The sequence below is a fragment of the Neopelma chrysocephalum genome, unplaced genomic scaffold (assembly GCF_003984885.1).
Source record: "Neopelma chrysocephalum unplaced genomic scaffold, ASM398488v2 Primary Assembly neopelma1_81, whole genome shotgun sequence".
In the NCBI taxonomy this organism is placed as follows: Eukaryota; Metazoa; Chordata; class Aves; order Passeriformes; family Pipridae; genus Neopelma; species Neopelma chrysocephalum.
Window position 1 is genome coordinate 3830082 of NW_020897743.1, and position 11092 is coordinate 3841173.

The following is an 11092-nucleotide window of genomic DNA, read 5'->3' on the forward strand; positions in this document are numbered from 1 at the left end:
CGGCGGGGGCCGGCGGGCGGGCGGGGCCGGGGCCGGGGGCGGGCCGGGAGCGGGAGCGGGGGCTCGGTGCCGGCGCTGGGTGGGTCGCGGCACGGCGTGCCCGCACCCCCGGCTGCCGCCCGGCCCCGCCTCGCTGCCTGCCCACGGGCTTTTCCCCCATGGAAGTGTCCCCCCCCATGGCGTCCGTGCCGTGCCAGCCCCCGGCCCGGGTCAGCCCCTGGTCGTGCCCAAGCACTCGCAGGGCTCTCAGCCTGCCCCGGGGGTGCTGACAAGTCTGGACGCTGGTGGGATCCTGCTGGGGAGGGGGTGGCAGCGCCCCTCACCCCAAAACCAGGGCGGGAGGCTGGGGCTGGGAAAGGCTTTGTTCTTCGCACGGCCAGAGCAGAGGCACAGCATAGGCAGCACCTCTCCAAAGGAGCACTGATGCAAACCTGGCTCTTGCAAACCGACGGTCACCCCTGGGCTCTGCAAGTGTGCAGAGCCCAGGGTACCTCCTGGAGACCCAGGGTCTTCTCTGTGCTGCAGAAAGGACAGCCCTATTCTCCTTGCACTGTTCTGGATCTTCCACCTATTGTGCACCTGAGACTTGAATGGGTCGGATGGCAAATCCCTGCACTTGCATGGGTCAGATAGTAAATCCCTACATTTGTGAGCTGTGCATGGTGGGAAGGGCTGCTGTCAAAATTTGTGCTCTCACTAATAAGTCTTACTGATGCCACAGTCCAGGTGAAGTCAGAGATTTATTTGGGGATGGGACGTTAATTCTGCTGGAATATTCTTTAGCTTAATCATTGAAAGGATTATTCACACCATCCCTGGGATCCTGGAAATCTAGAGGTTGTTGTGTTAGCTGATGATGGTGGCAGCCTTCCTTGCTTCCTTATCCTCCAGCTCAAACCAGCTCTGCAGCCTCCTTTTACTTAACTAGGTAAAAGTTCAGCGTATCTGGGTGGAAATCCACAGCTTGTGGTCTAAGGCTTCATCAAACTTAGCTCCTGCTGCTAAGCAAGTTCTATATCAGTAGTGTACCAAATCACACAATAGGCTTGCAGTGGTGGTAGATAAGGGGAGTCAGGAGCAGAAGAAAGACAGCTAAGAGGACCATGTTTTGCAGCTGTGCATGGTGGAATATGTGGCCCAGACTTTGTCTGCAAGGTTCCCTGGAAAGCCTGTAAAGTCAGATTAGGATGAGAAAATAATGGACTACGTCAGGGGGCTAGAAAAGTCACATGGTGCCTGACTACATTCAGGTCCGAAAGATGTGCCCACTAGGCTGGAAGATGCTGCTTGGAGCCTCATCTCTCCTACCCCTGCCCAGGTGACCCAGAAGTGTCTGTAGAGCACTTTGTAGCATCCTTACCCAGCACTGAGGCAGCCTGGGAAGAGGAGAGGGGAAACATGGACATACAGTGGGATAGTGGGGCATGGCTTTGAAACGTGCTTCCCTGAGCACAGCCTGGGGGCAGGACACCTTGGCACCAGGCTTCTCTTGCACTCATGGGCTGGAAACAGGCTGGTAGCAATGTGGAGTAGGAGGCAACAGATAGAGACAGCAGAGAGAAGCCCTGCAGTTAATCATGGAATACATAGTAGGAGGGAGAAATGTGACAAGAAACATCTGACAGGGAGAAAAAGGAAGTCCAAGTCTTCATTCTCTCTTGGTTACATATGGGGAATACATATGTACATATATATGAATACATATACACATATGTAACATATGTGCTTGCCCAAATTTGCTTTACTCCCTATCAGCCATAGTCCCCACTCAGGTGCTCTCTTCAAAATGCTGCTGCCTGTTTCTCTTATGTGCTGGAAATTTCCTCTGAGAATGGTGCCCACCTGCACAGCTGCAATACCTGCACACATCCCCCATGTCTGGCTCAAGTGGGGGCTGCACACCAAGAGCTCTCCATCCAGCATGAGAGGAGGCAGATGCAGAAACTTCCATGGCCCATGGCTTGTCTGGCTGGGGCTCAGCACTGAAACACCTCACACACTTTGGATGGCAAAATAGTCTCTGGTTGGGCTATAATAGAAAGAGATGACCAGGATGTGTTTTGTCTTCCTGGAGACACCAGAAAGCTGTGTCATCACCAGGTCACCCAGCCCAGGCAGATGTAACAGCTGAGCCCTGAAAGAGAATAAGATCCCCAGGGTCTGGGAGGATTTGACCAGGCAGCCCCCACTGCAGCAGGGCTCTCTGTGGGATGGAGACTAGGCAGGGCACCTCCTGGCCCGGTGGCAGAGGGCTTTGTGCTGGTCCAGCCCTTCCCCTGCACAGAAACGTCTGTGGCTGGGGGAGGATGTGATGCATTTCAGATTTGCATCGTGCTGTGAGGAAAGAGCGTCTGGTCTCCCTTCCCCATGAGATAAATATCAAGACATCCTTACAGTAATAGATGCCAGAATTTGGCAGGCTCTGACATATCTGCCTGCCTGCCCACAGTCCTCTCCCAGGGCTCTTGCTCAGCACAGCCCCTTTGCTGCTTCCTGGCTGGCTGGAGAACATCCAGAACTGCCCAGGGCTGGTTGCTGAAGGCTGCTCTGTCACCTGCAGAGATTTCTGCCGTGTTTCCTCTTTGAGAATTATGCAGAGAGGGGCTCTGGTGCACACAGCTTTTCCCCTGTGTCACCAGACAAATGTGCCACAACATGGCAGCCTGTTTCTGGCGGCAGGATGAGCCTGAGCATCCACTGGTGTAGACCCTCAGGGGTATTCATGCTTCAGCTGGTCAGGCCCAGCCTGGCCATTGGCAGAGGGTGCAGATATCTGCCCTTATCCAAGGGTATCAGCCTTGGAATATGGGGGACTGGACCAGATCCTTAGCAAGTGTGTGTGGGTCTCTGCCTACAGTCCAGCTGCTGTTTGGGTCTGAGATGATGTCTCTGCTCTGTTCTCTCTGCCATCAGTGTCTTCCATGTCCCTGGGGTGGTGGCCCAGTGACTGCAGCCAGCTGTCCTTGGCCACTGCGCTCAGGAGAGATGGAGATGCCTTGGAGCTGAAGAAGGTGGTCTTGAGAAGGGCCTGGGGTGGCAGTTTTGTCCTCCCAAGCTGAAGGCTACTCTGCCTCAGGCAGAAGTATTCCCCTTTGAGAAGCTCATGGCTCCAATCCCTCTCTTCAGGCCAGCGCTTACCAGGCAGCCTCTTCTCACCTCTGTGCCTGGTTATTGTCAGAATGCAATTAAGCCAAAGGGTGATTGCGTCTCCTGCTTGGGCTGTAATGTAATCACTGCCAGGGCCACAGCAAAGGCTCCATGTACAGCAATGTGGAACCTGGAAGATACATGAGGCTTTTTCAGGTTGCTTTATTTGAGACACCAGCTTCTGATCTCCACTGGGTGTGGGTTCCCAGACGTATCACATCACTGGGGTGATCTGCAGTGTGTTACCCTACTTACTCCAAACACAAGCCATGGATGGGAGCATCCGTGTTGCCCACAGCCAGCCTGGTGCAGCTGATGGCAGGCAGGAGCTGGGTGGGCCAGAGCAGCCATTCCTCACACAACCACCCTGCTTTATGGCACAGCCCTGGTGTCCCCACCACGACTGTCCCCTCTGCTGCTTACAGAGCTCTTCTGGGAGCTCTGCAGGCCACATCTCATCCAGGTGTGAGCAGAGACTACCTGATTCTGATCAGATGCCCTGGAAATTCCCAATGCAGTCACGGGCTGCTGCTGGGCTGGTGCACCTATCCTGCCCATCCCACCACAATGGCAGCCAGCACCCAGCTGACCCCTGCCATTCTCCAGAGCCCCCTCATAACCCTGTTTCCCACCCACACCAGCTGCCAGAGGTTTTGCAGGGCTCCCCATCACAGAGGGAGAACTCACAGCACTGGGGCTGGGTTGGTGCAGGCTCTGAGGAGCCAGCAGTGATGGCAACACTGCCACTGCTGTGGAGGAGAAATGTGCTGCCCAACAGGCACGACCCCACGCCTTCTCCACAGCCACCCAGGTGCTCTGTGCCTCTGGAGAGGCACATTTTTCTGGAGGGTCCCCACCCCACAAGAGACATGAGGCAGGAGCCAGTGTCCCCCTTCTCACTGTCATTCCTGGGAGGGGAAACCTCTGCCACTGTGTGGGGCAGATCCCAGGGAGGGGGAGAGCCACCAGCAGTGGGAAGATGGCTCTGGCCCATGGCACATCATGCTGGGGATTATGTCAAGGTGGCAGCTCATCCACCAGTCAATGTCCCACCCGGGTCCCTGGGAGATACAGGCACCCACAGAACTCCTCGCTCAAGGCAGCAACAGACAGCAGGGTGATGGCAGCCAGTCACAGCAGCAAGGGGCATTATGGAAAGGACAGGAAGGGAAGTGGAGGGCCAAAGCCCAGTGCTGAGTCAGGTTGAGCAAGCTCTGCCTCCCTCAAGCCACTGATCCCCACCGATTGTGAAATGGATGCTGCCGCCTGGAGGAGGCCCTCCTCCCCCATCCTCCCCCAGTCCTTATCTCTGCTTCCTCCTCCTCCAGGACTGTGCCCGGAGCAGCAGGAACTTGTGCAAAACAAAGCTGAGAAGCTCCGGGGCTAATTAATTACTAGCTGCTGGTAGTGTTGACTGAGCCCCCAGAGACTCCAAGGCTGGAGCACAGGAGTAAGTGCTGGGAGATACTGGAAAATTACTGTTTAATTCTTTAGCATTACATCTGAGTATATGGCATCTGGCAGATGAGAGACAGGAAAAGGCAGATAACGAGCCAGCCACTGTGAAGCTCTGCAACGCTTCTCTTCCCCAGCATCAGGGGCAGCCAGCCAGGACCCTGGAGGGCTGGCTCCAGCCCCGGTGAGTTCAGTGTCTGTTGGGATGTGAGTCCCTGGGCTGGCACTGCCCATGCCTGGCCCCGCAGCCGTCAGTACTCCTGCTGAGTGTCACAGCCGAGGAACTCTATCCGCAGGGCAATGTGGTTGTGCCACTGCCGGGGGTGTATCCTCACATAGCGGGCAAAGAGGGGCGGCTCCAGGGTGTTGGTCACTGTGCTTGTATAGTCCCGGTTTGCCTTGAAAACCTGGAGAGGAGAGAAACCAGAGATTCCTCTGCTGGAATAGCAAGGACGTGATCAAACACCCCTCGGAATGCTTTAAGGGAGGAAAAAGCACAGCCTGGCTCAGTGCTCTTGAGAAAAGGTCATGTTTGGTGCCAAGGTCTGTGCTTGCTGCCCCAGAAATGGCAATGGAGCAGCTCTGCCTACCTTCTCCTTGCCATCTTGCAGGACTGGGCTCCAGTGCTTGCCGTTCTGGCTGATGGAGACAGCAAACTCCTTCACAAACATGTGGGTGAAGACAGCTTTGGCACCTTGGGTTGTGATTGCAGTCACCTTCTTGGTTACTTCGAAGTCCACCTGCAGCCACTCTCTGGGGCTGTTGCTCTGGGGAAGGACAGAGTGCCTTCAATCCTTCAGCAGCAATGAGAAAGACACACTCATTGCAGCTGAAGCTGAGCTGGCCCTGCATATAGCCCTGAGCTTCACCTGCCCCACCAGGCATCTGGTTGGAGCTGCTGGGTGCTAAATCAGTGTGGCAACTCTCCTGCTTGTGAGTGGGCAGCTTGCACGGTGCACGTGGCTCTACACACTTCCCACACAGCCCTGACTAGGAGAGGCTGCAAGCACCCATCCTGCCTGCTGGGATCCCAGCTGCCTGCCTGAGTGTCTCCTTGCACAGGCTACCTTTGGCATCCATGCGTTGACCCTCCCCTGCAGGTTCAGGCGGGCCAGGGAGGGTGACCAGCTGGAGAAGGCGTTGGAGCTGTAGGAGGATGCGGAGATGTGCTGGTCAGGGATCCCTCTGCTCTCCATTCCTAGGGGCATGGAGCAGCCTGGAAGAGAGTAGCAACGCTGGTCAGGGGTATAACAGATCCATCATAGAGATGCCTTCTGCCTGCTCACTGCTCCAACTGCCCTCCATGCACCTTCCCTGGTTACAGGTTCTCCTGTGCCTTGCTGCAGTGTCGTGGTCCCTGAACTGCTTAGGGCCCCTGTGTGCAGCATGGCTCTGGCCACTAGTCCCACCTTCTCTTCTCCCTGGAGATTTTATCTAGGAGGAATGTGAAGAGTTTGGTGCATAAGGAGACACTAGGAGAACCTGTTTCCAGGGAAAGAACAAGAATACCTGGAAGGGAGACACCCTGTGCAGGTGTGATCAGGTGTGCCTGTGTACAGGTAGTTCAGAGCAGGCTGGCAGGTTTGGGGCATGGGGTGACAGCACAGCTACTGCTGCTTTTAGCTGCTGGAGAGTCCCACTGTGTGCAAAGCCAAAGAAAGCATCCCAGAGCACCACTGCTGCACTGGTGAGCAGAGCAATCTCGCCTTGAAGTGGCAAAACCAGAGGAAAAGCAAATAGCATCTGTCCCTGCTTGTTCCCTGCTCCCCCAGACTGAGGCAGCAGCTCCCCAGCTATCAGCTTAGCTGTTGCTGGAAGTTTCTGGTGCTTCAGGAAAAAGTGATGGTGAGAGCTGGCCCCAGGCTCTCCCTCTGAAATTGCTATCTCTAAGACCATAATGAGATTTTCCAGCTTTGTTCCCTTAACATCTCAACGACATCTCCAATCTCCTCCTTCCCCCTCCACAACTGCCTGGGAGTCCTGAAGCACACAGAGCTGGCACCCAGCACCCCATCAGATCAACCCCCAGCTTTGGTGCTTGGTGCCTGGAGGTGGGACGTACTGTTGAGGTCGCAGCCGACGAGCTCCATGCGCAGCGTGGCGCGGATGGTGGAGTGAGTGGGGTTAACGCGGATGTACCTGGCCACGATCGGGGGGTTGAAGCGGTTTTCTTTCACTCCAGTTGCATCCACATTTGCAAGGAACCTCTGCAGGAAAAGGGATGAGGAGGATTGTCATACCAGTGGAAAGAGAGCTAGGCAGGACAAGAGGTTCTGGGGAGAACAATCCTGTCTGGAGCTCCTGTGTCTTATCACTGTCCTTACAGGGAACAGCAGCTCAGGGAAATGACCTGAGTTGTGATTCAGGCCAGAGAAGTGTGAGTGGGCCAAATCAGGGTGAACCACTGAGAAAGAAGAGGAGGAGGATAAACTTAGGGTCTGTAAAAAGGAACTTGGTTTTATATTTTCACCCAACAAAGGGGAGAAAAAGAAGGAAAGAAGCCAGTCCTGGAACATTTGAAAGTTTTAGCCACAGCTGGTGTACACAACGGAAGCTTTTCTGGATATTCTTGTTCTCCCAATGGAATGATCAGCTTATACATATTTAGCTTGTGTTTTTTTCTAATGTCTACAGATTCTCCAAATCATCTACATAATGATTTTAGAAAGCCAAATTTGCCTTTAAGGTTGAAAAAGGTATTCAGGCAGAATCTTATGCCTATGCTTTAAGTAACATGCAACATAACATTAAGCAGTGGATCTCAGAGTTACCTGGGATCATTGAAAGAGATAGTTTAGACAATTTAAAATGAGACAGAAAGTTCCTTGCAGATCTCTAATCTGCAATCCAGTTACCAGGCACTGAATGTTCTCTGTTCCTGCCCTAACCTCAGGGGCTCAGGAGATCTCTGCCCTGTGTACAGAGCTCCCTAGTCCTCATCACCCCAGGGCCCCATTCTAGGAGGACACCCTCCTCAAGACCCATTCACTTACCATTTGGGTGCTGGTGGTATTTCCCTTGTATGCCTTCCACCGTTGCCCATCAAGGCTGTAGTAGACAACAAACTGGGAGACATAGAAGCTGGAGAACTTTTGTCGGGCCCCTTGGGTTTTTATGGCGTGAATAATCATGACACGCAAAAGGTCCACCTGGGAATGAAAAGTCAGGCATTCACTTCTGATGGCAAACCCAAGCCATGTTCAGGCAATGTACTATAAACCTGTGATGTTGCTTCCTCCTGACATAACTGAGCACTGGTTATGAAACCAATTAAAACACTCATTCATAAGGGCACAAGTCAGACAACAGCTGGGAGAGGGCAGGGGGAGCTGTTTGGACAGGTGAGCTGTTCTCGCTTGGTCCTTGGGGGATTTTTGCACAACCCAGTGCTGCAGCTGGGTCACCAAGTGGTCCTTTTGCTGCACCGAGGATGGATATAGGGCCAGGCCAGCAGCAACCATGACCAGACTAACTGCCATTAGGGTCTCAGGGCTCCCCTCCCAAAGGGAGGGGGAAACAGTAGGATGTAGTTGGGGAAACACTGGCCATCCATATGAAGCAGTGCATCAGCCACGAGCACGCCCCTGTAATGCCCCCAGTGGTGCCTCCAGACACAGGGCCCCTCTCACCTGGATCGAGGCGTTGCTGCGGTCGGTGCTCCAGGCGTTGATGGAGCCAGTGTTACCCAGCCTGGCCAGGTGAGGAGCCCACTGCCCTGCAAGGAGAGAGCACAGACATGAGGGCACTTGGAGCTGCCAAGTCCACCCGCAGGATTGGGTCTGAGGATCACCTCAGGGATTAGTAGCCATCTACAGGGTGGCAGAGCACTGACACAATGGCCCAGACATGTGGGAGGGCACCTCCATGTCCTGAGCTGACACGGGCATGGATGGAGGAAGGACTCCACCGGACACCCAGCATAGCAGAACTTTGGGCAGGCGAGCACATGAGCTGCGTTGGCTGAAGCTGCCCTGACCTCACCTGCCTTCCTTGCAGGTACTCACCGTACTGCCCCGATGCTGTGATCTGAGAGTCTGCAATGCGGCCTGAAGCCAGACCAAGGGCGTCCCGACAGTCTGCAGTGAACAGGGGAGGGCGAAAAACAGGGAGAGTCGATTAGATAACAAGGCTTTTGAAGAAAGAGCCTAGGCTGGGTAGCAGCCTCCAGGCTCAGGGAGGTTTTCAAGCCTCCAGGAGCTCACGGGCTTGTTTGTCTCACAACATTTCAGATGCCTCCACATCCATCCCTGCATTGTAGGGGTGCTGAAAGTTCTTGCTCCTGACCCCCATGTCAGCAGCAGAGAGTTTCCAGCATCAGTCACAGTGGCCTCTTGCCAAACTCCCACCCCTGAGTCCATGACCTCTCATTCCCACATCCTAATGTCCCAGCAGTGCAGACAAGTGTCTCTTCCTTATACCCAAGTCTTGCTCCTGGGCCTTTTTGTTGCTAGGTAGTGTCTTTTAAAAACAAATATCACATTGCTGAAGGAAAGTCTACCTGACACCCCTCTCTCTGTGTGTCTCTCTTCTGGTCTGCTGAGCACAGGGATGTTTGTCTCTTATAATAATCATTATCCTGGCATCTCCACTGTGTGTCAAATGCTCCTGGAGAAAGCGTGAATTCAACATCTTAAGCAGATTTTTAACTTAGGGCAACATTTTCTGGCTGACATTTAACACTCTTTTAGAAACAGGAGAGAGACTGTCACTGTGTGATAAAATACTACTCTCACACACCACTTCCCCCAGTGCTTACTTATGGTGAGTTAGAAGCATGTTGTTCTGGGGTGGAATCAGAGGTTTCCTGTGGATTTTGCAGTTGCTCGTTGGGCTGTTTCTATCAGATCAACCTGTGGTCAGACAGTGTTGCTTGCTGCCTCCTGTCATCACTCTGTGCCTCAGTTTACCTCCTGACATATGGTTAGGCAGTTGGGCACCGTACCTGACTGACAGTGTGGACATTCACTAGCTTGGTTAAGTGCATTTTACAGGGGACCCAGGGATCCTGTTTTGGAAAACAAGAGCTCTGGGCCTTGTTTGCAGGCTGGTCTCCCAGCCCTCACCTCAGCTGTGTCCCTGACTCTGTGCTCTCTGCTGGGCTGTGCAGGGTGGCAAGGACTGAGGTCGTGACTTTCTTTCAGAGTGAAAAGTCAGAAGATCCCACTTGGGTCACCCCAGGAGAAAGGCTGAGAGATGTGGGAGAGGGAGCTCAAACACATGCTGGCTGTGGCAGCAGGTAGTCAGGGCTCATGGGGGATCACTCACTCGAGTCATACACGAGGAAGAGGGCACTCATCCCAGCTTGCTGGTGCTCTCCCACTTTGCACTCTACCCGCCAGATCCCAGCATGTGAGGGCCACATCTCCACTGTCCCGAAGACACCTGGCCAGGAATGGAGAACAGAGCAGAGGGGACTTACTGGTTGTAGTGGAGTGCCACAGTGCCAAGTGCAGTGCAAACACAAAGCCAGACTCTCCCAGAAGCAGTCCCCTCCTTGGCATCCCCCCCTGCAGGCTTGGCACTTCCTTAGGGCACAGACACGAAGCCCTGGCAGGTAGGGGGTGCACAGTGCCTGCACTGTTTCTCACCAGGATAAAGGTTGTAGACTCCCATGTGATACTCCTGTCTGGTCCTGACGCTGAACAGCTGCCCATGGAAGTGGACAGAGTGGATATCCTCAGTGCTGCCCATGTTCAGGAGGTGCCATCGGACCCGCTGCTGCTGAGCCATCACCAGCCCGGGCAGTGTGTCGCTTACATAGCCGTTGATGGCTGGGAAGGGCAATGGTCAGGAGTGGCTCAAGGCTCTGGGGCTTTTCCATCCCGATATAGATTATGGGATGGAAAGGGCAAGGGCAAGATCCTCACCGTGGAAGGAATGGTTTCTCCTAAAGTCAGGGCTGTCCTGCTGAATGCGGCAGGGAGGGAGGCAATTCCTCTTCACGTTCTCCGGGAAGTACCAGCTTTTGGTCTCATCGAAGATGGTGAAGAGCAGGGAGAACTCCTGCACAGCCAGCTGCCGCCTGAAGATGGAGCTCAGCACCCCACGGCGGCAGATGATCAGGGGCCCAATGAGGCCTGAGTGCAGGTCCTTCTCCTGCCAGGGAGACGGGAAGTAGGAGTTTGTCTCAGAGACTGGCCTGGCTTGGCTCCCACTCTGAGGCATGTGCAGGGTGGGAAGGACATGCTGGGTTCCCTGGGGCATCCCCACTCTGCCCTGAGCTAGGAAAGGCTGAGAAGCAAGTGTTTGAATGTGCTTTCAAGAGGCGTGGTGTCTGTCTGTCCAACTGTCCTATAGTCCCTACTACACTAACATTGGACCAGGAGCCAAATCCAGGCAGATTTGGCAGAGGGCTAAGGAGCTGCAGAATGCTAGTTCTCTACAAGTTTATAAGATAGTACAACTGGGAAAAGGGGTAAAAAAGAGAAGAAAGAAGAGAAAAGAGAGAAGAGAAGAGAAGAGAAGAGAAGAGAAGAGAAGAGAAGAGAAG

At 54.1% G+C, this 11092-nt stretch overlaps 1 protein-coding gene across 3 annotated transcripts in view; it reads right to left on the reverse strand.

Moving 5' to 3' along the window:
* Positions 1–4612: 4612 nt before the first annotated feature.
* The window catches only part of F8 (coagulation factor VIII), a 23246-nt gene continuing 16766 nt past the window's right edge, over positions 4613–11092 (reverse strand). For 2 of the 3 annotated variants that reach the window (XM_027690482.1, XM_027690485.1), the window contains 10 exons: positions 10470–10698; positions 10191–10373; positions 9868–9984; positions 8607–8678; positions 8232–8317; positions 7596–7751; positions 6665–6809; positions 5670–5818; positions 5193–5369; positions 4854–5009 (listed from right to left, as the gene is read on the reverse strand). In XM_027690482.1, coding sequence (XP_027546283.1) covers positions 4854–5009; positions 5193–5369; positions 5670–5818; positions 6665–6809; positions 7596–7751; positions 8232–8317; positions 8607–8678; positions 9868–9984; positions 10191–10373; positions 10470–10698 — 1470 coding nt within the window. Of the gene's footprint in view, positions 5010–5192; positions 5370–5669; positions 5819–6664; positions 6810–7595; positions 7752–8231; positions 8318–8606; positions 8679–9867; positions 9985–10190; positions 10374–10469; positions 10699–11092 lie in introns of all 3 variants that reach the window. The other variant, XM_027690483.1, reaches the window with a different exon arrangement.